Source organism: Anopheles cruzii, chromosome 3 (assembly GCF_943734635.1).
Source record: "Anopheles cruzii chromosome 3, idAnoCruzAS_RS32_06, whole genome shotgun sequence".
Lineage (NCBI taxonomy): Eukaryota > Metazoa > Arthropoda > Insecta > Diptera > Culicidae > Anopheles > Anopheles cruzii.
The window spans coordinates 3,100,172-3,121,889 of NC_069145.1; the positions used below are offsets into that span (position 1 = coordinate 3,100,172).

Here is a 21,718-nt window from a genome sequence, read left to right on the forward strand (position 1 = left end):
GCTCAGCAAACCCTATAACACGACGTTATACCGGGCGCATACCAGATTTGACACTATGTTACGTGTTACGTGTTATAGTTATGCACCGTGTGGCATCGCAGTAACAGTTTGAGCGGCGAACTGGACGCTATATTAGCGTGACAGAGAGTGAAAATATTGCTCGCTGTTGTGTTCTCTTTCTGGCCTTTGGTGAGCAAAGAGTTCGCCGTGAAAATTTTCTTCTCAGTATGGAGAAACTGAGTGACTATTTTGTTCGGGTTGTCAAGGTTCGTATAGTTGTAGGTGTGGTGGTTGGGGCGAAATATTTCGGGCTGTTTGGTTTTTGACAGATTATTTGTGTTTACATTTGCAAGTTCAAGATCCATTGAGTTTTGATGCGAGAATTAAAACAGTTCTATGATGAATTTGTGTTTGAATTACAAGTAATAATTAAGTTAAAATTATTTTGCATGCTTGTGATACAATAAAACCTCAATGACTAGTCTTCGATTAGTTTTAGAATACACAAGGTGTCTCAATGTTTTCCCCCGAACAAAAGGGCAAACGTCTGTTCTGTTGACTTTGGTGTATGGTACAGGTACCAAATATATTATGCCAATCAGCGTGTGCCGGCTATACCGTACAACGTGTCTCGTGTATCTTACTCCAGCAGCGTGCTTCCAACAAGCTCATCTTAAAGTTTCTTCTTGCGAAATTCGGTAAGTTTAGCGAAATAGAGCACAAATGGATCATCGAATTCTGTTAAACGATCGAAACAAAGTTTGATGGTGCGAGTGCTGTAAGCGATACAATCTGGGCGATGGTCGTACAAATTTATTCCTTATGTATTTGTATGTATTTGTATGTATTTGTATTTCATCATATTGGTTTTTTGTTGCCTCTTTCTTCGGGATCTTACGAACATGCGGTTGTATTGGAGAAGGCAGCACGTCATGAACAAACGACAGATCATGCACGAATTCGACATCCCTTCTTGTTGCTTCAGCCGTATCAGCAGCCTTGCTAGAGCAGGAAACGGTAGTGACAGTACCGGCGCGAGCTTCATTGGACCGATGCGCGTACTTGATGGTGAAATGCGCGTGGGAAACATCCGTTTTAACGAACAGAATGTGCTCGGCAAGGGTTGTAGGGAAACGATCGTGTTTCAGGGTAGCTTCGAGAAACGGGAAGTGGCCGTAAAACGTATCGTACTCAACAGGCGCATTACAGAGGAATTGGCGATACGTCAAAAGTGCAACGGGCACGAGAATATGGTGCGTTACTATTGCACCGAGCTGGATCAAGAGTTTCACTACATTGCCATCGAGCTGTGTGCCGCTACGTTGCAGCATTACGTTGAAGGCAAAGATCCGCCGATCGTAGGTGCAAGCATGGTGCCGGTGTCAGAGTTGCGACATAAAATCTCTCCCCTCGAGATCTTGCGCCAAACCACTAACGGACTTATGCACCTCCACGGACTAAACATCGTTCACGATGCTATAAAACCGCAAAACATTCTACTCTCCCTGCCCGACAATCTAGGGTGCGTGCGGGTCAAGATTTCGGGCTTTGGGCCGAGCATACTGCTGCGCAACAGTAATGAGACGTTCCCGCGATACTCCGACTCCAAGGGACGGATCGATCCTCATATGGAGTTATGCCAGAGAATCGCCATGTCGGACATTTTGTCGCTTGGCTGCGTCTTCTACTATGTGCTGTCGAATGGTTTTCACCCGTTCCCCTACCACCACTCGGGCGTTGTGTGGAAGCGTGCAAAACACTTCGGTGAGTTCAATCTCGGTAGGCTGCGGCGCAAGAATACACCTCCGGACAACCAGACCGTGCTGGCGGAACAGATCATACGCGACATGATACAGCGTGATATGTCAAAACCACTTTCGACCCGTGCAATCGCAAATCATCCATTGTTCTGGGACAACGACCGTGTGCTGGCGTTCCTGCTAAAAGTGAGCGATCGAGTGGAAAAGTTAGAAATTATGGCTGAACCCCTGTGTTCATTGGAAAAAAACGCTCGCTTTGTCGTACGGGACGACTGGATGTACCATCTGGACACCGGATTGACGGAAGATCTTCGCAGGTCCAAGTTCCGTCGCTACTATGGATGCAGCGTGAGTCACCTGTTGCACGCCCTAAGAAATAAGGTGTGCATGAGCGGAAGGAAGAACGTTGATACAAATCGGTTGCTAATTTTCAATTTGTCCCACTATAGAAAAGTCACTACCTCGAACTGACGCCAGAGTTGCAAAAGGCCCTGGGAACGATTCCACACGAGTTCACCAACTATTGGATTAGTCGGTTTCCGCACCTTCTATCGCACAGCTACCACGCCCTGGCGAACAACTCAGGGGAACCGATCTTTCGTCAGTATTACAACGACGAGGAAGATAATCACACCAGTGGTGGACCACAGGTGTGGCCTCACATACGATATAAGTTCACGAAACCAGCGTACTTTCATCGGGATGATAACGACAACGACGAGCTGAAACATTACTACGAACTCGAGCAAGACATGAAAACGAGTACCGAAACGGGTACTGCCACTGAGCCTGGTGGCGGGAGCTACAGTGAAACGATAGACCTCGGTGATGGGGAAATGCGCGTGGGAAACATCCGTTTTAACGAACAGAATGAGCTCGGCAAGGGTTGTGAGGAAACGGTAGTGTTTCTGGGTAGCTTCGGGGGACGGAAAGCGGCCGTAAAACGCATTAGTGCCCACCGTTTCACGTTGGCCGATCGCGAAGTGAAGCGACTGTGCGAGAGCGATGCGCACGAGAATGTGATACGTTACTATGGCACCGAGCAGGATCGACAGTTTCGGTACATTGCCATCGAGCTGTGTGCCGGTACGTTGGAGGATTACGTTACGGAGTTAAGCAAAGCGCCGTCAGCCATCCTAGAAGCAACGACAGAGACGGTGTCACTGCGAGATAAAATCTCTCCCCAAGAGATCATGCACCAAGCCACCAAAGGCATGGCGCACCTCCACGGACTGGGCATCGTCCACCGGGACGTAAAACCGCAAAACATTCTGCTATCCCTGCCCGACAATCGAGGGTGCGTGCTGGTCAAGATCTCGGACTTTGGGCTGAGCAAGAAGCTGAACAACGGAAAGGAGAGCTTCTCGCAAAACTCGGGTGTGACCGGGACCTACGGATGGCAGGCTCCTGAAATGCAGCCTGACCTGCGTGCCACCACGTCGGTAGACATTTTCTCGCTTGGCTGCGTGTTCTACTATGTGCTGTCGGATGGTTTTCACCCGTTCGGAGACAACCTCAAACGGCAGGCAAACATACTCTCCGGTGAGTACGATCTCGGTATGCTGCGGCGTGAGAATCCACTTCCGGACAATCGGACCGTGCTGGCGGAAGAGATCATACGCGACATGATACAGAGCGATGCGTCGAAGCGACCTTCGGCCCGTGCAATCGCGAATCATCCACTGTTGTGGCACAACAAGCGTGTGCTGGAGTTCCTGCAGGATGTGAGCAATTGGTTGAAAGGGTTAAAAAATATGACCGAACCACTGAGGTGGTTGGAAAAAAATGCTTCTTTAGTCGTACGGGACGACTGGATCCACCATTTGGACGCCGTTATGAACGATGGTCTTTGCAATGTGGCTACAGGTGGCTTCATCCGTGGCTACAAAAAGGACAGAGTGCAGGACCTATTGCGCTGTATCCGAAATCACGTGTGTATGAGCGGAAGGAGGAGCGTTGACACAAAGCGGTGGCTAATTTTCAATCCTCCCCACTATAGATAAATCACTACAACGAATTGACGCCGGAGATACAACGTGCCCTGGGAACGATGCCGCACGAGTTCACCAAGTATTGGATTAGTCGGTTTCCGCGCCTTCTTTCGCACGCGTATCACGCGATGGCGAACAACTCCCGGGAACCGATCTTTCGTCAGTACTACAACGACAAGGAAGATAATAACACCGGCGGTAGATCACCGGTGGGGCCTCACAGAGGATACAAGTTCACGCCACCAGCGTACTTCCATGAAGATGATAAGGACAACGACGAACTGACGAACGAACGCGTGACAGACATGAAAAAGGGTAACAAGAGCCCAAGCGACGGAGGTAGTGCTGAAGCGAGGAACATGCCTACCGGGAGCCACAAGAAAAAACGGGGAACGTACAATTTTGGTAAAACCATGTCCGGTAGGTTCATTACACGCCAGCAAGTTCGTGAGAATGACAGCGGGGCATTGGACGATCAACGAGCCTCGGTGCAGGGAGCTGACGCTGGCGGGGAGAACGATGCGATCTCCGATGGAGGTGTTAATCACCGGCGACGGTATGTTACTGCCACTGGTCCTGGAAACCTCAACAGTACCTCTGTCACCACCGCTAATCAAAACAACACTGGCAAACGCCGTCGTAAACGAAAGTCGAAAGCCAAGTGATATTTAATGGTATTGCCGCCTCCCGGCCCGAATAGAAACCAAGGCAGCAAGAATATTTTAGAATCTTTGTTTGTTTTTTTAGTATGGCAGAGATGCAGCCTACTTTCTAACCTACAGGTCTTAAGCTTAGTACTTTTATTAAATTTTGATAGTTCTGTCGAACGAATACGGCTAGAAGAGCAATGCAGAAGACACTTTTTGAAAGTATACAGGCGTGGCTGGTAGAGCAACGTTTGGAAGCTGAGGCTGCAGCTGCTGCTGGACACGTTTGCACAACTTACTTACAGCGAACACCTTGTTAACCGTTTGTTGTTAACCTGTTTGTTTACCATTATTAACCGTTTGTTCCTTGTCAACCGGCTGTGCAGAGCTAGAGCGGAATTGCGACCGACTGACAGCTCCGCTGAGCTGAGACTGTTATACGCTTATATCCGTAGCTTGTGAATGTGCGGTAGTATAAGTATAGACCTATATGTAAATATGTATTATGTAAATAAAGGGCGATGATGCATCACGTTCCTGCCCCCCTGCACTGCCAGATAGATGAGGGCGAGAAACAGGATGTTTCCCGCATCGGGAAAATTAACAAAAAAAAAAAAAAATACATCAAATAAGAACTTACATTATCCTCTGTTTGTAAACAAATCGTTTGACAACAGTGTTTACGCTCGGTTTTACGTCTCCACGGACTCATAAACGTTTTGACATAAGCGCAACGATTTGACATTACAGATTAATGTCAATTCGAGTGTTCACGCTCGTGTGGCCCCCCCTTGGCAGTTTGATTTGAAGCGTAGGGTTTTTGGAAACACTTGCCGATAGATAATTGGCTTGGGCCGGCCTGGTAAAATATTCTCTTACAAAAGTCCGAATGTAGTGGAGTGGAAAATCACTGAATACTACTATGCTTTGTAGCCACACATTTTAATTTTGAGTTGTTTGGAAATGTTATTCCTTTAAACGAAAAATGGATCATGTCTCCGCTAACGCAATCTCGTGAGAGCCCTGCGAAGAGCACTCACGGAACCCGAACGAAAAATTCACTCAATTTTTCATTTTTTTAATCGCAGAATTTCAACTTTTGAGAGTCCCTCTCACTATGGCCGTTTTAGGGCTATAAGTGACGTCATCGTACAGTTATAGGACTAAACGGGCCCTTACAGCCCTAAAATTGAGGGCCCGCCGTGAGCGCCTGGGTGGAGAAATTTCCCCTATATTTTTATTTTTCTTTCTTTCTCTCCTCTCTCTCACATTGAACTGTCAGATGGTTCGCTGTTGTAAACAAAGTGTTGGATTTATTCAGTATCACAACTTAACAATTTTTTTGCAATTATTCAACTTTTTGGCTTCCGCCATGCACTTTGCTACACTCTATGTCTATGTTTAGCACTATACATCGCAGGTTTCCCAGCATCATTTATCATCCGCTGCATCGTAATTGCATCGTTCGCTGGCTTCGCTGCGTCGCTGGCATCCAATGGCACGATGACAGTGGTCGGCTAAAAATGTAAACAAATGCGGTGCACTTTCATTATTTATAAGTAAATACTTATCGAGAAATGCTTCCCGATGCTTAAATTTACTTACCGAAATAAGCAACAGCTTAAAATTCACTATTTAACACTATTTTTACGTCGATGATGCGATGTCGATTTCCTTTTGACGTCGTGCCTTCTACGCTGAAAATTTGAACTGTTGAAAATTTCTTCTAACAGTTTGAGTGGCGGACTGGACGCTATATTAGCGTGACAGAGAGAGAAAATACTGCTCACTGTCGCGTTCTCTTTCTGCCCCTTGGCGAGAAAACAATTCGCCGTGAAATTTTTCTTCTCAGTATGGAAAAACTGAGTTACCATTTTGTTCGGGAACCGTGCGTGAACGAATGAATTTGGTCGTAAATCGTGCGAAACATCTTTCGCACGCGGTCACGCAGTACCAGGCCAGTGCGGGATCGCCAAACCTCGTCGCCAGAGCGATAGAAGATTACTTTCTTAAAATAGCCCGATACTCATCGTAGAGCGAAGAGGTCGAACAACCTGCCGAGAACAATCTCACGCGCTGCTGCTTCTGGCTTTTTCTACTCTCGGCGCGTTCTGCATCGCGGAGACACACTTGATCTTCAAACAACCCCGCGCTAAGGGTACAGTATATTGTAGGGCTTACTTTTTTGAGGGTTTCCAAAGTGCGAACCTCTTGCCCAATCTATGTGCGCGCCAATTAGCGACTCTCTTGCGCGGTACCGATCACGTGTTGCGCTTGCTAACGCACTGTCTCTCCAATTTCGCAGCCCTAAAAATGGACGATTCTCCGCATCACGTCCACTTCGACGAAGCGGTGATAAATGATGAGATGCACGACAATTGCCTTATCTACCAGGTTGCGCCGGACGGAACGTCGCTGACCGTACACCTAGGCTTTCTGCAGATAAAGCATCGGTATCGGATCGAGCTGAATGTGCCCGCGCAGATGCTACGAACGGCAGGATTCGATGTCGGGGCCAACAGCGCCTTCGTCGGCCAGGACATTCAGATACCGAATCTCCACTGCAAGCTGGTGGACTTTTGCTCCCAAACAGTGGCGGTGAAGGGCGAGGACCACTTTGTCATGGTGATCGAGTTTTTTGCGCACAAAGAAAAGCTGCTCAAGGAACACCTGCATTTATGCGGGAAGGAGGAAACGAGCCGCACGCTCGAGCTGGTTCTGGTGGCACGCGTGCTGGGCAGAGGCAAAGGGACGCCGATGCTGCGCAACGGTATCCACTGCATGGGCGTGGAGAAAGGCGACGAGGATGAGTCGGAGCTATCGGATTGGCAGGGATTTGCGCCGACAAAGTAGATAGCACACACATATTTACAATACACATCTTTCAATTTGCTCTGCCATTGTTAGTGTAATAAATTTGAATCAATCCAAACAACCATCTCTCCGATTCGTTGCGACAACCACGGTTGTGTGTGAGCAAGGCATTCGTGTTGACTTAGCGCGGGAGATACGCGTTTTCCCCGAGAGCGGGCTCAGGATCTTGACCTTGTTTACATCGGCCGCGGAGTGGTGTTTGTGGTTTGTTTACAAGCGGAAGAGCGGAGATCCCTTCACCGACGAAAGTTCGAGCCTTTGCTTTGCAAAAATATGCTAAGTCGGTTTCTGGGTGTGGAGGCAAAGCTGATGGTCCAGGCATCCAGGGATTGAAGGTAGAATGGATTGAATTGGAAAATCACGGTTCACTAAATTTCGACCACCAGACCGGCACTAACTTGTTGATTGTACGCGAATAAAAGATGCTGCTCCGAATCCGTGGACGCGAATCCGAGTTCATCGCGCGCTCAGGGAGTTACCTGAGTGCTTTCGCGCGGCGTGAGTTCCTCGCTGCGCTGCTGTCAAATTGAATCTGTCGGCAGCCATATTTTGTTTTTCGTGCATCGCCACTTTCGGTCGGAAGGCTGTGCGTTTTCAGTATCGCTTTTCTACCACAAATCTTCAATGTCACGATTACGAAGCTAGGTTCGGCGTAAGCTAAGTGAAGGTCGCGTGTGAGCGGAACGGGGTTGGCGTAGCGTAAGCAGACGAAACACCGTGCCTTTTGGTGCCAATGGCTTACCGATAGTGTCCACCACTAGTCGTGTCCCTTCCCGGCTCCCAGCGAAAGAGGGAGAGAGAGTGAGAGAGAGCAGAAATCGAATCTGCCCTTGTGCAAAAAAGCGGTGAGAAAGTGGTGTCCCGCCCGGCCATCCCGACGCAGTAGGCGAGGAGTGCCATTTCCGTGCGATGAACATGCGGCCACTGAAACGGCCCCGGCTGGGGCCACCGGATGTGTATCCGCAAGAGGCGAAGCAGCGGGAGGACGAGCTGACGTCGATACACGTCAAGCACGGTTTCGCGACCGAGCACAAGCTGTCGGAAGAGTTCGGGACGGCCCGGAACTGCAACGTGTCGGCGAGCAAAGTCGGGGCCTACTTTAACGCGATCCTCGCCAAAAAGGAAGAGCTGATGACGCTGCCGGACTCGGGGCGGAAGAAGCAACAGATCAACCCGAAGGACAATTTCTGGCCCGTAACGGCTCGCAACAAGACGACGCTGGATACCTGGTTCAAAGATTTGGCCGGCACGAAACCGCTGAGCAGCCTGGCCAAGAAGGCACCGTCTTTCAACAAGAAGGAAGAAATCTTTGCGATGCTGTGCGAGAACCAGGTCACCATGCAGCGGGCCGCCTGGTTCATCAAGCTCAGCTCGGCCTACACGGTGGCGGTGTCGGAGGCCAAGATCAAGAAGCGCCAAATGCCCGACCCGGCCACCGAGTGGACGGGCACGATGATCAAGTTCATGAAGGATCTCGTGCCGAAGCTCCACGAGCACTACCACCAGGGGCCGCTGCAGGAGAAACCATCCTCCGGTTCGGCCAGCTCTGGCGGTGGGCTAGGGAACAGCTCCGGGGGCAGCGGTGTCACGGGCCTTGGAATCGGCGGACCGTCGGGACCGTCAGCGACTATTCCACCGCCCCTGTCAAGTCCCGCTGGCACCATGCACAGTCCGGCCGGTGGCAATTCCGTCGGTGGCAATTCCGTTGGGAGTGGTGTTGGTGGCGGTTCCGGAGGGCCAATGCACCCCCAGCAACAGCAGCAGCAGCAGCAGCAGCAACTCCAGCAGCCCCTTTCGCCCCAGGAGGAGCAGCGGTTGGCGCAGAAGCAGTGGAACTACTCGACGCAGCTTTGCAAGTACATGTACGAAGAGGGGCTGCTGGACAAACAGGAGTTCCTGAACTGGATCATCGATGCGCTGGAGAAAATGAAATCGTCCCCGAATGCCGACGATGGGTTGCTGCGAATCTACCTGCCACTGGCCATGCAGTATCTGCACGATTTCGTACAATCGGAGCGCTTCTGTCGCCGTCTCGCGTACGCTGTCTCGAAAAAGCTTGCCCAGCTGATCAACCAAATGGCCGACACGCACAACGTGAGTCTCAGCTCGGAACCGGATGGCGCCGGCAAAGGAGACGACGCGGCGCCGGCGACCGGGAAGGATGGAAAGGGCTTCGACAAACAGTCGACAAAAGAGGGAACGTTGGCCGCACGGAAAGCCAACCCGTACGAAATGATCTTCACCGAGTTCCTGCACTGTTCGCACCATCGGGACGTGGTGCTGCAACTGGCCTGCATCCTGCAAGTCATCACGCTTGAGTGTCCCACGGCGCTCGTGTGGTGTGGCGTTGGTGAAACGCGCGCCTCGTCGGTGCTTTCGGGTAGCCCCCTCGATCACCTTGCCGTGGCACCGTCGGCACTACCGATGCCGGAGCGGTACAACGGCCGGACGAACGAAGACATCCGCCGGCAGCTGTTCGAGGCGGAGGAGAGCATAAAGATTCGCTCGCGGCACGCCGAATCACGGTGGTGCATCGACAAGTGGCAAACGGCGGCCGGGAACGCGAGTCTGAAAATATTGGCCACCCTCGATGCGCTCGATGGCCACTGCTTCGATCGGATGGACTCGAACAATTCGCTCGATTCGCTGTTCCAGAAAATATTCCCACCGTTTCAAGTGCAACCCATCAAACCCCAGACCGGGGACAGTGGGCCCGGCAGCGGACCCCACAGCTGTTCGTTGTCGCTGCCCGGGATGGGGCCCTCCGGTGCCAATGGGACCGCCAGCGATGGCAAGGATGCGGCCACGAAGCAGTTCGAATATGTGAGTGCCCGACGACCTCTGTCTGTGGTGGGCAATCCATAATTCTTTTCTTGCCATTCATTCCAGAACGTTGAACAGGACGCGTCGATCGTGAAAATTCTGTGCGAATGGGCCGTGTCGTGGCAGCGTTGGGGCGAGCACCGGGCCATGGTGGTCGCCTGGCTGCTGGACAAGCGCCAGAACGAGGTGTTCACGGCGCTCGAGAACGACAGCTACAGTAACAACGCGCTCAACAATTCGGACGACAAGGACTCGGTGCTCTCCGGGAGCGGCCTCAACGGTGGTCAGCCGGTGTTTCAGCACATCCTGATGCACTTTCTCGACCACGACGCGCCCGTGCAGGAGGAAAGCGGGGGGCTGCAGAACAAATCGCAGTTCACCAACCTGGTGCACCTATTCAGCGAGCTGATCCGGCACGACGTGTTTTCGCACGACGCTTACATGTGCTGCCTGATCTCCCGTGGCGATCTGCTGACCGGATCCGGCGGAATGATGTCGCTCGACAGCCACGGCATCTGCAACGCAGGCGGCGGCGGCGGTGGTGGTCTGGGCACGGGGCCGATTTCGAACAAACCGGGCACAACTTCGTCACCGAACGACCGTGGCCTGGACGACGATGTGCTGCAGACGGACTTTAAGGCGAAGCTGGAAGATTTGGACGATTCGAACGTGGATGACGATCTCGATAAGCTGCTGCAGCACATCAAGGAGGACCAGCAGAACTCGATGGACGCGCCCGATAGCCCCAAGGACCCCGAGCAGGCTGCCCCGTCGGTGTAAGTCACTCTCTGAACAAAAGCTCGGTGGAGCGCTCCCCATTAAATGGCCCTTCTCTGTATTCTCCTGTCCTTCCACAGCACCGGTTTGGGGAAAACGGAATCACCCAGCCGGCATTTTCTGTACACGGAACACTTTCCGCTTTGCCAGGACGATCCGATTTCGCAGCACGACTGCAACCAGCGGTACATCCTGCTGTACGGTGTGGGCAAGGAGCGCGACGAGAAGAAGCACGCGGTGAAGAAGATGTCGAAGGAGATCTGCAAGCTGTTTTCGAAAAAGTTCAGCATCGATGTGGCCGAGGGCGGCAAGGTGAAGAAGCACTCGCGCAGCGAGTTCAACTTCGAGGCCACCTCGAACAAGTGCCAGGCGATGTCGTACTTCGATCAGCACCTCGTGACGGGCCAGTGCGCGATGCAGGTGCAGGAAATGCTGAACAGCTTCGCGATCGGCAACAGCAACTATCTGCCCGTTCAGGAGCACGTTGCGTTCCTGTTCGATCTGATGGAGTCGGCGTTCAACATCTACGGTCTGATCGATACGTGTATTCAGATTTTGCGCGAACTGCCGGAAGTGGAGCAGCAGCTGATTGGCAAGAGCTCGCTGGCCCTGGTCCGGAGTTACACCACCTCGCTCAGCCTGTACGTCGTGGGGGTCCTGCGACGATATCACTGTTGCTTGCTGCTCTCGCAGGAACAGACGACGGCCATCTTCGAGGGCCTGTGCCGGATCGTGAAACACGTGAGCAACCCGAGCGACTGCAGTTCCGCTGAGCGGTGCATTTTGGCGTACCTGTACGATCTGTATTCGGCTTGCTCGTCGCTCAAGGCACGCACGCAGCAGGAACCGTTTCACAATGCGTACCCAAAGATCAAGCAGGCGCTGTACACACCGCTGCAACCGAGCCCGTCGGCACACACGTACAATGCGCAGTTCATGAGCGACATCATCACGAGTCCGCGGCGGGGTGGCAAAATCGAGGCCGGCTGGGCACGGCAACTGAACGAGTCCGCCTCGAATCGGTACAGCTTTGTGTGCAACGCCGTCGTGGCCGTGACGCGGGACATCGACAACGACTGCCTGAACGATATAGCGGCGATGTGTGCCGAGCTCACGGCCTGCTGCAATTCGCTCAGCACCGAGTGGCTGGGTGTGCTGATCGCTCTGTGCGGCTCGAACCGAGAAGCGGGCTACTATGTGGACGTGCTGAGCCAGGTGGACGTGCAGAACACCAACATCCACAATGCGCTGTCGGTGTTCACGAGCATTTTGGTGGCGCGCCACTGCTTTTCGCTCGAAACGTTCGTCACACATGTGGCCCTTCCGTCGCTGGTGAAGGCGTGCAATGGGCGCGCCGAAACGACACCGGAAATTGAGGCCGGTGCCCGACTGTCGTGCCACCTGCTGCTGCGACTGTTCCGTACGATCGAGTGCCCGCAGCCGGGCCTCTACTCGGTGAGCACGTCGCCGAACCCGATCACGGTGGTGGGGAACGCGCACAACATTAAGCTGAGCTGCGATCGGCATCTGCTGGCGGCGGCACACAAAAACATTGGCGTAGCGCCCGTGGTGGCGGTCCTCAAGGGAATACTGGTGGTCGGTGATGCGACGGCGCACAAAGTTTCGTCGATTTTTGGCACCGGAAAGCGCAGTGGCCTCAACACGCCCGTCCACCCGGGCAGCACACCGAAGAGCATGACGGGCTCGGGCGACCTCAGTCACATTCTCGGCACGAGCGACCTCTCGATTCTGGGCAATCCGGACGACCCGATGCTGGATGTTTCGTAAGTGTTGTGACCTCACTGTTTACTGTGCAGCGGCGCGCGCGGCGGGGACGGTCATTAGTTTCTCGAGGGAACTTCGTTTTTGTTTTTGGACCACGGCGCGCGTTACGTTGCGTTGATCTCCCTCTCTCTCTCTCTCTCTCTCTGCCCAGTCTGCTTTCTCGTCTCGTTAGTTGATTCAACGATTTATTTCTCTTGTTTCCTTATTAGGATGATCGAACTGGGAGAACTCTCTCCAACAGCGGCTTCCTCTGCTCGGTTGTACCCTAGCAGGTGTGGTTCGAATGGTTTGCGGTTTGAGTTTGTTTGTCTTACTTTTATTTTACTTTATTTTATTTTCCTGTCACATCATTGTGTTGCGTATTTTTCGTTTGTTTTTGTGTGTTTTTCCTTTTTTGCTTCATGTTATATATCGCCGCAAGATCGCCGCTATCTCACTCTCTCTCTCTCTCGCTCCCTCCCACTGGGTCACCACAGTGTACACACACGCACACAAGCGCACACACACATACACACCCATTCATGCCAGCCTCCGCCTTCTTGGATGCACTTGCCGTGGCTGGAGTTCGCGCTCAAGAAAGTGGCGCTTTACAAGAATCGCATGGCAACCGCCACCTTCAACGGTTGCTTCGATTGGCGACCGAAAGCGTTGACTTGCGGTGCGGTGCTTTCTTGACCCCGTTCACTGCCACAGCGTTCTGCCTTCCGGACTTCCATTATCAACTGCATCCGCTTGGTGGTTCCCATTTTTGGTTTTCTTTCTTTTTGTTTCCCACTTTACGTGCATTTCGTTCCACACACACACACATTTCCTGTTCCGTTTGCGCTCCCCATTGCAGTCACACCTCAGCATCTCAGTTGTGCGCCTATCTGTCGTGTCGGAATGTCGGGTCCATCATGCCGCTTTAACACTGTCCGCGTTCAATTCCCCCCCACAGGCAACAGAACTCACATCTCAATCAGGAGAACGCAACCAGCCTTTCGGACTTTGCACAGCACGTGCTGCGTCAGATCTGCTCGCAGGTAAAATCAAGCTTCGCCGGCGCCGGCGATCGTGAATTAGTTGTTTGACCATTTGTTTGACCACCTTTCGCCAGGAATGGGTACTCGAACGGTGCCTGCAAAATGCCGAACAGCTGTGTGACAAGGGCATACTGATCGACAACATGCTGACGGCCAAGCAGGCCCAACGGTTGCTGCACATGGTGTGCTACCCGGAGCACGAGTCCAACCTGATCGCCGAGCTCGATCAGAAAGCGATCATCGTGCGCATTCTGGAGAACCTCGAGCAGTGGTCGCTCCGCATCTCGTGGCTCGATCTGCAGCTCATGTTTAAGCAAACGAACTGCAGCTCGCCGGAACTGTCCAACTGGCTCGACATGGTGGCCCGGGCCGCGATCGATGTGTTCCGTGTGAACGAGTTCTGCCTGATGGGTGGTGGTGGCGGCCCGGACGCGAAACTGGAGAAGGTGAAACCATCGACCTGGCTCGTGGCTCCGCTCGTGTCGAAGCTACCGAGTGCCGTGCAGGGTCGCATACTGAAGGTTTCTGGCCAAGTGCTAGAGAGCACGAGCATGTTCAGCAAGCACAAGGACGGGAACGGTGGCAACGGTAGCAGCAACAACAACAGCCACAGTCACGGGGCCAACAGTAACAGTTCGGTCAGCTCGAACGGAAGCACGTTCGCCAGTAAGCAGTCGGCCCAGCTGAACCATCAGCCCTTTCTGGGGCTGGTGTTGACCTGCTTGAAGGGACAGGACGAGCAGAAGGAGGGCCTGCTGCAGTCGCTGTACGCACAACTTTCCCAGTTCCTACAGAATCGCGATCAAAGTGTAAGCGCTGTATGTCGTATGTCTTCTCCCTGTTCCGATGTTAATGGGTTGCGTTTATGGGATTCGGATTCTTGTTCCAGCTGGAAACCGTTGGAGGTATCGAGGATCCGTGCGGTTTCGAAAAGATGCTGGACGCGCTGCAGTTACGTTACTCCCTGGTTGGTGGACTGTTTGATGCGATCATGAAGAATGCCACCTCCACAACGGACTGGGCGATACTGTTCGCGCAGCTGATCAGTCAGGGTGTGATCGACCTGAGCAACAATTCGTAAGTTGATCAGCCGTTCTCGTCAGAGGACTGTCGTTTTCAGTCGATGTTTTACAACCGTTATTGCAGTGAGCTGTTTACGACGACGCTGGACATGCTGGCCACCCTGATCCATTCGACGCTGGTAAGCGACAGCCAGACGGAGCGTGACGAGAACAAGAAGCTGTACACGAATCTCATGAAGAAGCTGCGCAAAGAGCTGGGCGACAAGAATGGGGCCTCGATCAAGTACGTGCGCCAGCTGCTGCCGCTGGCAAAGCAAACGTGCGAGGTCATAGCCTGCGAATCGGCCGGTTCGTCGACGGATGCGAAAGGCAACAAAATCAACATCGACAGCATCGAGAAGAAGCACGTAAGTGGGGTCGAGAGTGTGGAGCTCTCTCAAGTTTGGCGGTTGCCCTGGATTAACCTCTTTTTTTTGGGTTCTGCCAGGGACTGCGCTTGGCCGACAAACAGCGCGTCAGTGTGTGGGACCTGCTGGAGGGCCATAAAAACCCTGCCCCACTGTCTTGGGCCTGGTTCGGCGCGGTGAAGATCGAGCGAAAACCGCTGGCGTACGAAGAAACGCACCGTTTGCTAAAGTACCACACGCACAGTCTGTTCAAGCCGAGCAGCTACTACTACGAACCGCTTCCGTTGCCCCCGGAAGAGCTCGATCCGTTGCCGGACAAGCTGAAGGACGAAATGAAGGCCGACACCCCGTCGTCCGATCAATCGCCCGCGCCGAGCACGAGCTCGAAGAAGCCGAAAGCGACTCGGAAGCGTAAACCGAAGGTCACCGCCAATCAGGCGCAGCAAAGCCAACCACAACAACAGCAGCCCGTCCTGCCCGCATTGGCCCCGGCTAGCGGACCGCAGCAGATGCAGCAAATGCAGCAGCAACAGCAACTGCAACAGCAGCAGCAACAACAACAGACCCTCCAGCAGCAGCAGCATCTGCAGCAACAACAGCAGCTGCACCTGCAGCAGCAGCAACAGCAAATGCAACAACAACAAATGCAGCATCAGCTGCAACAGCAGCAGCAACAGCAGCAGCAACAGCTTCAGCAGCAGCAGCAACAACAACAAAATCAATTACTAATGCAGCAGCAGCAGTCCAGTCTTCAGCAGCAACAGGGCAGCATGCAGCAACAGCTGCCTCATGGACCTCAGGGTCAACAAGTGGGCATGACGCCACAGCAGACGCTACAACAGATGCAGAACAGCGGTCTGGGCGGAATGCAAATGGGTGGCCCGATGAACCAGCAGCACATGCAGCAACAGTACGGCCAGCCGAACCCGGGCCAGATGGTTGGCCAATCCGGTCTCGGGGGAATGCAGCCGTCCATGGGTGGCTTGGGTCCCGGTGGTATGGGTGGCGGGCTGATGAACCAACAGCAACAGCAGCAGCAGCAGCAGCAACCGCAGCAACCTCAGCAACAACAGCAAGGGCAACAGGGGCCACAACAGCAACAGCAAGGCAATCCAAATATGGGCTTCGTAGGCAACCCGATGGGACCGATGGGTCAGCAGGGTAGTGGCGCACAGCAATGGGGAGGTTACAATCCCCTGCAGCAACAGCAGCAGCAGCAACAGCAACAGCAACAGCAGCAACAGCAACAACAACCTCAGCAACAGCAGACACAACAGCAGTCACAGTCGCAACAGCAATCGCAGCAACAGTCCCAGCAGCAACCGCAACAGGGCGGCCCTCAGCAAGGACCGCAGCAAGGAGGTCCCCAGCAAGGATCACAGCAATCCGCGCAGCAACAGTTGCAACAGCAGCAGCAGCAGCAACAACAGCAGCAGCAGCAAATGTTCTACAGCGGCATGGGCCAGGGGCCAAGTGAGTTATGGATTTGATCCCGTACACACCGGAAAAGGGCCTAACCTATCTTTTTCTCGTTCGCAGTTAATCGCTACGATCGGCCACAGCTGAACAACTCGAAGCAGGCCCTCTCGAACATGCTGCGCTCGAAGCTGCCGATGAGTGGGCCACACCCGGGCAGCTTCTTGCAGCAACAGCAGCAACAGCAGCAGCAGCAGCAGCAACAAGCGCAGCGGAACCCACAGCAACCGTTCATCCGGGGGCCACTGCGTGCCGGCATTCCGGGCAACCCGGGTGTCGTGGGCAACCAGGGTGGCATGGGCCCGGGCGCAATGAATCCGGCCATGGCCGGAGCTGGGGGCGGCGGTCTAGGAACGGGCAGTGGCGGTGGTCCGGTAATGGGTGGTCAGCAGGGTATGGCCGCCGCCGCGGGCATGATGCAGCAAGGTGGGCCCGGCCAGCAGGGACCCGGTGTTGCTGGAGGCGCCGGTGGTGGTGCGGGTGGTGGTGGCGGAGGTGGTGGGCTGGGCGGTCAAGCGACCGGCATGATGGGTCAGAACGCTGGCATGATGGGCGCATCCGGTGGGCCCTCGATCATGGGTCAATCTGGAGGCAGCATGATCCAAACGAGTATGCTGAGCCAACAGAACCCCGCTCTGGTCGGGCAGGGTATGGGGGGTGGCGGTGGTGGTGCCGGAATCGGTACCGGTGGGGGCGGAATGGCTGCCGGTTCCGGAATGGGCGGCAATGCTGGCGGAATGGTCGGTGGGTCGGCGGGAGCAATGGGAAGCAGTGGCGGGATGGTCACCTCGGGCGGTATGGTTAGTGGCGGGATGGGTAGTGGTGGTGGGATCAGTGCCCCGGCCATGGGCACCGGCCAGGGTGCGATGGGCAATAGCGGGATGGGCAATACGGGCGGTGGTATGGGCAACCCATCGATGGGCAATCCGGGCATGGGTATGGCCGGTATGCAGCAGGCGGGCAACATGCAGGCCCAGGGCATGTTCCAGGCCCAGAGCGTGCCGTACCAGAATGTTGGCCAGAACTATCCCAACTACGGCAACCAGGGAATGGGCCAGCAGGGCGGTCAGGGTGGTATGATGGGCAACTTCAGTCAGATGGCCCAGCAGCAGCGCAACACGCAGGCCGAATTCCTTGCCCAACAGCGGGCGATGGCCGCTGGGCGGGGCTACGGACAGCACGCACCGAACGTCACGATGGGCAATATGGGCGTTAATCAGGGCGCAGTTCCACCGTACCCGCGGCAGGGTGGCAAACCGGGCGTCGGCGGAAATATGCCCCAAAACCAGCAACAATTTCAGCAGCAGCAGCGGTTGCGCTTGATGATGCAACAGCAACAGCAGCAACAGCAGCAGCAGCAACAGCAACAAGCGGGTAAGAAACTCGGACGCGACGACCGGATTTCATATAGATCGGTAACACTTTCCTGCTTGCTGTCCGTTTTTCAGGCATGGGCCAGGGAGGGAACGCGCAGGGTTTGATTCAGAATCAGGGACAGGGCATGAGCACGCAACAGACTCCGAATCTCGTGGCTCAGCTGCAGCGATCGATGCCCAACCAGAACAACATGATGGGACAACAGTATCCGCACCAACCACCGCAGTATTAGGAGCACACGGTACAAGGAATGAGTAGCGGCAATGAACGATGAAAGACAAACGCTATGTTAATATATTTATTACCACTGTGACTTAGCAGAAACATTTATACAACAAAACTAGCGGAATAAGACCAAGGGAGTCGCTCGCGCAATAAAAGTGACGACGTATAATGTACGTGTATAGTTGAAATCGCTTGCACATCCTTCTAATCCTGGCTATCGTTGGGGCGGCGGCTAAGGGCCACAATGTTACGCCGACCAAATCGACCGTAATTTGAAAATCATAATGTAAACAAGTTTGAGAACCACTGGATCTCGTGGAACGCCGAAAGTGACAGCTGCGGGAAAGCAAAACATGTCAAAACATTGGGCAGCATTGTTGTGTGACGTCAGACCTTCACCGGTATCCGGGAGTTGCGTTCTTTTGGGTGATTCGAAACGTATTTGTCCTTCGATGGAATCAAGATCGCCGAATATTGTGGCCGGAGAAGCGTCAGAAACGGATGACGACGAGCTTGAGGTAAGACATTATGCCCACTCCGCAGAGTGGACACACTGAGCAGAGGAAAAGATGGATTTGGTTTCGCTTTGTTCAGGGAATACCGGTAGCGCAAGGATTTCCCCATTTATCACCACTGCATGTAGCAGCTACCGGCAGTGGCGACTCAGCCCCGCCATACACGTTCGCTCGGGAAGCGGTTGAATCATCGTCGTCGTCGGCTGCTGTGTCGGACGAAGAGCTGCAACGGTTGCAAGCGCGCCGTGCTATGAGTAAGTAGGCGATGCTTTCGTTGGAAGTTCCGAATGTGTCCGTCCGTTTCGTAAACTTGTAGACGAACGGTGCGTAGCGCTGCTGAACGAGTTTGTCCACAACACCGTGGCGTCCGTGTCGAAGCAACTGAACGAAGCGGATAGTTTTTTAATGAAATCACAGGTAAAACGTCCAACTAAGCCACCAACCAGGTGACTTGTCGGTGTAAGTTTCTTACCAAGCTCTCCGTTTGTTTTAGATGGTGCTCCAGAACGTCACAACGGCGGTGAGAAAAACCAATGAAAACACGCACCAAATGCAGGCCAAGTTGCAGCACATCGTGACGTCCAACTTTGTGCCCAATATTAACATTTGAAATGCAAAGTATTCGAATCCGTTTTGTAAATTAAAAATATCACATCATGGGACGAAACAGAGCAAAGATTTGCGAGAAAGAAAGTAAATGGGGTTCATGGTGTCGCACTGTCAAAGATCGCAGCAGCCAGTGCGGCAAAAAACATCAAATCAACGCTCCCGCGCCACGTGCGCACGCTTCGGGTGGGCCGAAACGGCACACTGCGATCGACTGGAAAACATTAATTGCACAGCGCGATCGTCGCATATCGCGCGAAAACACCACACCAAGCTCGTGGCACGCGCCCGCGAGGAAATAGAAATCGTATTGGGCGGACCGCCGAGGAATTGACCATGCATCACGCGGCTCATTGAAGCAGGTCAGCTCAGCTCCCGTTGGCGTGTGGCGGTGGCCCGAACCCGCCGCCCGTGTTATGTCGGTGCGGAATGTGTGTTGTTGTTTTTCGCGCTTTTCTTTTGTTTGTTACCGTCAGCGCGTTTTCTTCCCTCTCTGTCTCTGTCCGTCTCGCTCCCTGTTTTGCTATTTGGGGCTGTACTTTCTGCCAAGTTGATTTCTGCGGCGGCGGTGCGGGAAAGCGCACGGCCAATCACGCCTGCTGCAGTGCCTGAATTGAAATCACTACTTTGCTATTTGAAGGGACGAAAAGCGAATCGAAGAACACACGCCCGGCCCCTGGCGGTCCCTGTTGTGGAATGCTTTCCATAGCGCGCACGTCATACAATTAGGTGAAAATGTGCCCGGGACAAGAGTTTTCACGCTAGTCAAACTCGCCAAATACGCACACGTCGGGCACGGTGGCATATGAAGCGCAGCGTAAGTCAACGAACGCGCGATAACGGCAGCTCCAGTGTCCGCGCCCTCGCGCCTGGCTGCATCGCATTGGTGGCGGAATGCCTTCATCCCCAGAGTCCGGCCGATCTGCGGACACCATTGAATGCGAATGCGTTATATTCGGAACACGGTGGCGAGGGAGGCTGGTTTTCGGGGTATCCCGGGTGGACGAGAGCGATGGGGGTCGGCGGAGGCCTCAATCACTATAATCGGACGCAGCAGCGCAGAGCTCGTCGAAAGTGGGTGGCCACCGCCGAAGAGAGAAACACAATTTATGACTTTCTAATGAAGCTTCCTGTGGCCTGCCCGGTGGCATCGGAATCGCACCTCACAAATCGCATCGATTTTCGTTTGGATTTCGTTCGCTTTTCTACGACAGGCGCGTCAGCATTAAGGAATTTGTCGGCCGAAGGAAACGCGGTGGCCACTCTATATGGTAATTTGGTCTCAACGCAATAAGAAAAGTTTCGATGCGAAATCGGTAAAGGTCTGCTGATCGGGGTCTGGCGGAAGCGGGGACATTTTATATCATCGAAAAGTGAAAATGTAATTCTAGACAAACTAATAAAATTCGAAACAAGCTGGTCCCGGTGGCCAATCACCATTCCTTGTCCGAACGACACAATTAAAACCTTTTATAACCCGAGGCACGATGTGGTGGCGTGGTGTCGCTCGGACCGACCATTGAATAATAGCGCCGCGGATTGCTTGCATAAATGTTCCGTTCCCGTGTCGCTCCCGCCAAAGAGCACCCCATTCTGCCCTTCCGCCGGGATGGGACGGCCTAGTGGAAAGTGAAATTTTCGCCTGCGTACGTTTGCCTGCCTGCCGGAACCGGAACTGGTACGGGGACCAGTTCTCGAATCCGTCGATCACCACCTGGCAACAATATTGTGAAATGGTCAAGTCAGCAGTGGCCCACATTTCGCTGATCTTTAAACAAAGCATCCATTTCGACCCATAGGTGTGACTGCCGGCACATTCTGACTGTAATCTGCGTTGTTAGGATCGCTTTCAAGGTGTGTCCTGTCATTCCGGTGAGCACCTTGGTTCGTGCCGGGGTCAGAGCTCGCCGCTGCTTGATCGAACAGTCGAAGAAAGACTGAGAAACGAAATTGAAGAAAAGTGCCACATAATTCGGCAATTCGCGCGATCGCAGGGAACGAGCGCGAGTCCACCAGGGCGAATGTTTCTCTCGCTGCTGGTGTTGCCCGAGAGTTAGTCGAGGCACCGAAATGGAGACGGCCAACTCCGATGGCCGGATTTTGTGAATGTAAATATGCAACACTTTCTCCGTGCCGCACGAATCTACGAACTGGCTACACATGCCAGTTCCGGACCCGGACTCTTCACCACCACCACCAGCATGGTACGGTTCCAGTGTCCAATCGGCCTGACGTGAGCGACCTTTCTACGCGCCACGGCTCTGACCGGCCGGGGCCAGTGAATAAATAATTGAACAAAACACAGTCGCGACTTGCGCTTCGAAATCGCGACCCAACTCATCGCGGGGAAGGCACAAAAAAAGTTCGTCATTTCGGATGGCAGCCCCCGCCCACGGATTGGGCCTTCGAGG

General features: G+C 53.6%; 4 protein-coding genes across 4 annotated transcripts; all 4 read left to right on the top strand.

Moving 5' to 3' along the window:
• The first annotated feature begins 1,073 nt into the window (after positions 1–1,073).
• Positions 1,074–4,416, top strand: LOC128274834 (uncharacterized). Its single transcript, XM_053013157.1, has 3 exons — positions 1,074–2,108; positions 2,210–3,691; positions 3,760–4,416. Exons 1-3 carry the CDS (start codon positions 1,074–1,076, stop codon positions 4,414–4,416), a joined length of 3,174 nt encoding a protein of 1,057 aa, XP_052869117.1.
• A 1,955-nt stretch (positions 4,417–6,371) lies between these two features.
• On the top strand, positions 6,372–7,320 carry LOC128273637 (UPF0687 protein C20orf27 homolog). Its single transcript, XM_053011652.1, has 2 exons — positions 6,372–6,556; positions 6,704–7,320. The coding sequence occupies exon 2, from the start codon at positions 6,712–6,714 to the stop codon at positions 7,249–7,251; it is 540 nt and encodes a 179-aa protein (XP_052867612.1). The 5' UTR covers positions 6,372–6,556; positions 6,704–6,711; the 3' UTR covers positions 7,252–7,320.
• An 861-nt stretch (positions 7,321–8,181) lies between these two features.
• LOC128272493 (mediator of RNA polymerase II transcription subunit 12) lies at positions 8,182–18,309 on the top strand. The gene is made up of 12 exons (XM_053010315.1): positions 8,182–10,095; positions 10,162–10,871; positions 10,953–12,656; positions 12,867–12,956; positions 13,595–13,679; positions 13,754–14,488; positions 14,569–14,756; positions 14,826–15,108; positions 15,189–16,496; positions 16,539–16,581; positions 16,648–17,958; positions 18,033–18,309. Exons 1-12 carry the CDS (start codon positions 8,182–8,184, stop codon positions 18,191–18,193), a joined length of 8,532 nt encoding a protein of 2,843 aa, XP_052866275.1. The 3' UTR covers positions 18,194–18,309.
• Positions 18,310–18,638: 329 nt separating this feature from the next.
• LOC128273882 (uncharacterized) lies at positions 18,639–19,311 on the top strand. The gene is made up of 4 exons (XM_053011945.1): positions 18,639–18,704; positions 18,781–18,955; positions 19,018–19,118; positions 19,195–19,311. The coding sequence occupies exons 1-4, from the start codon at positions 18,639–18,641 to the stop codon at positions 19,309–19,311; spliced, it is 459 nt and encodes a 152-aa protein (XP_052867905.1).
• The last annotated feature ends 2,407 nt before the right edge of the window (positions 19,312–21,718 follow it).

Coding starts and splice junctions, on each gene's coding strand:
- LOC128274834 (XM_053013157.1), top strand. CDS start 1,074: ATGCGCGTGGGAAACATCCGTTTTAACGAACAGAATGTGCTCGGCAAG. Junction 2,109..2,209: donor GTCGCTACTATGGATGCAGC/GTGAGTCACCTG, acceptor GTCCCACTATAG/AAAAGTCACTACCTCGAACT. Junction 3,692..3,759: donor TGCGCTGTATCCGAAATCAC/GTGTGTATGAGC, acceptor TCCCCACTATAG/ATAAATCACTACAACGAATT.
- LOC128273882 (XM_053011945.1), top strand. CDS start 18,639: ATGGAATCAAGATCGCCGAATATTGTGGCCGGAGAAGCGTCAGAAACG. Junction 18,956..19,017: donor GCAAGCGCGCCGTGCTATGA/GTAAGTAGGCGA, acceptor GTAAACTTGTAG/ACGAACGGTGCGTAGCGCTG. Junction 19,119..19,194: donor GTTTTTTAATGAAATCACAG/GTAAAACGTCCA, acceptor CGTTTGTTTTAG/ATGGTGCTCCAGAACGTCAC.
- LOC128273637 (XM_053011652.1), top strand. CDS start 6,712: ATGGACGATTCTCCGCATCACGTCCACTTCGACGAAGCGGTGATAAAT.
- LOC128272493 (XM_053010315.1), top strand. CDS start 8,182: ATGAACATGCGGCCACTGAAACGGCCCCGGCTGGGGCCACCGGATGTG. Junction 12,957..13,594: donor TCGAATGGTTTGCGGTTTGA/GTTTGTTTGTCT, acceptor TCCCCCCCACAG/GCAACAGAACTCACATCTCA. Junction 13,680..13,753: donor TGCGTCAGATCTGCTCGCAG/GTAAAATCAAGC, acceptor ACCTTTCGCCAG/GAATGGGTACTCGAACGGTG.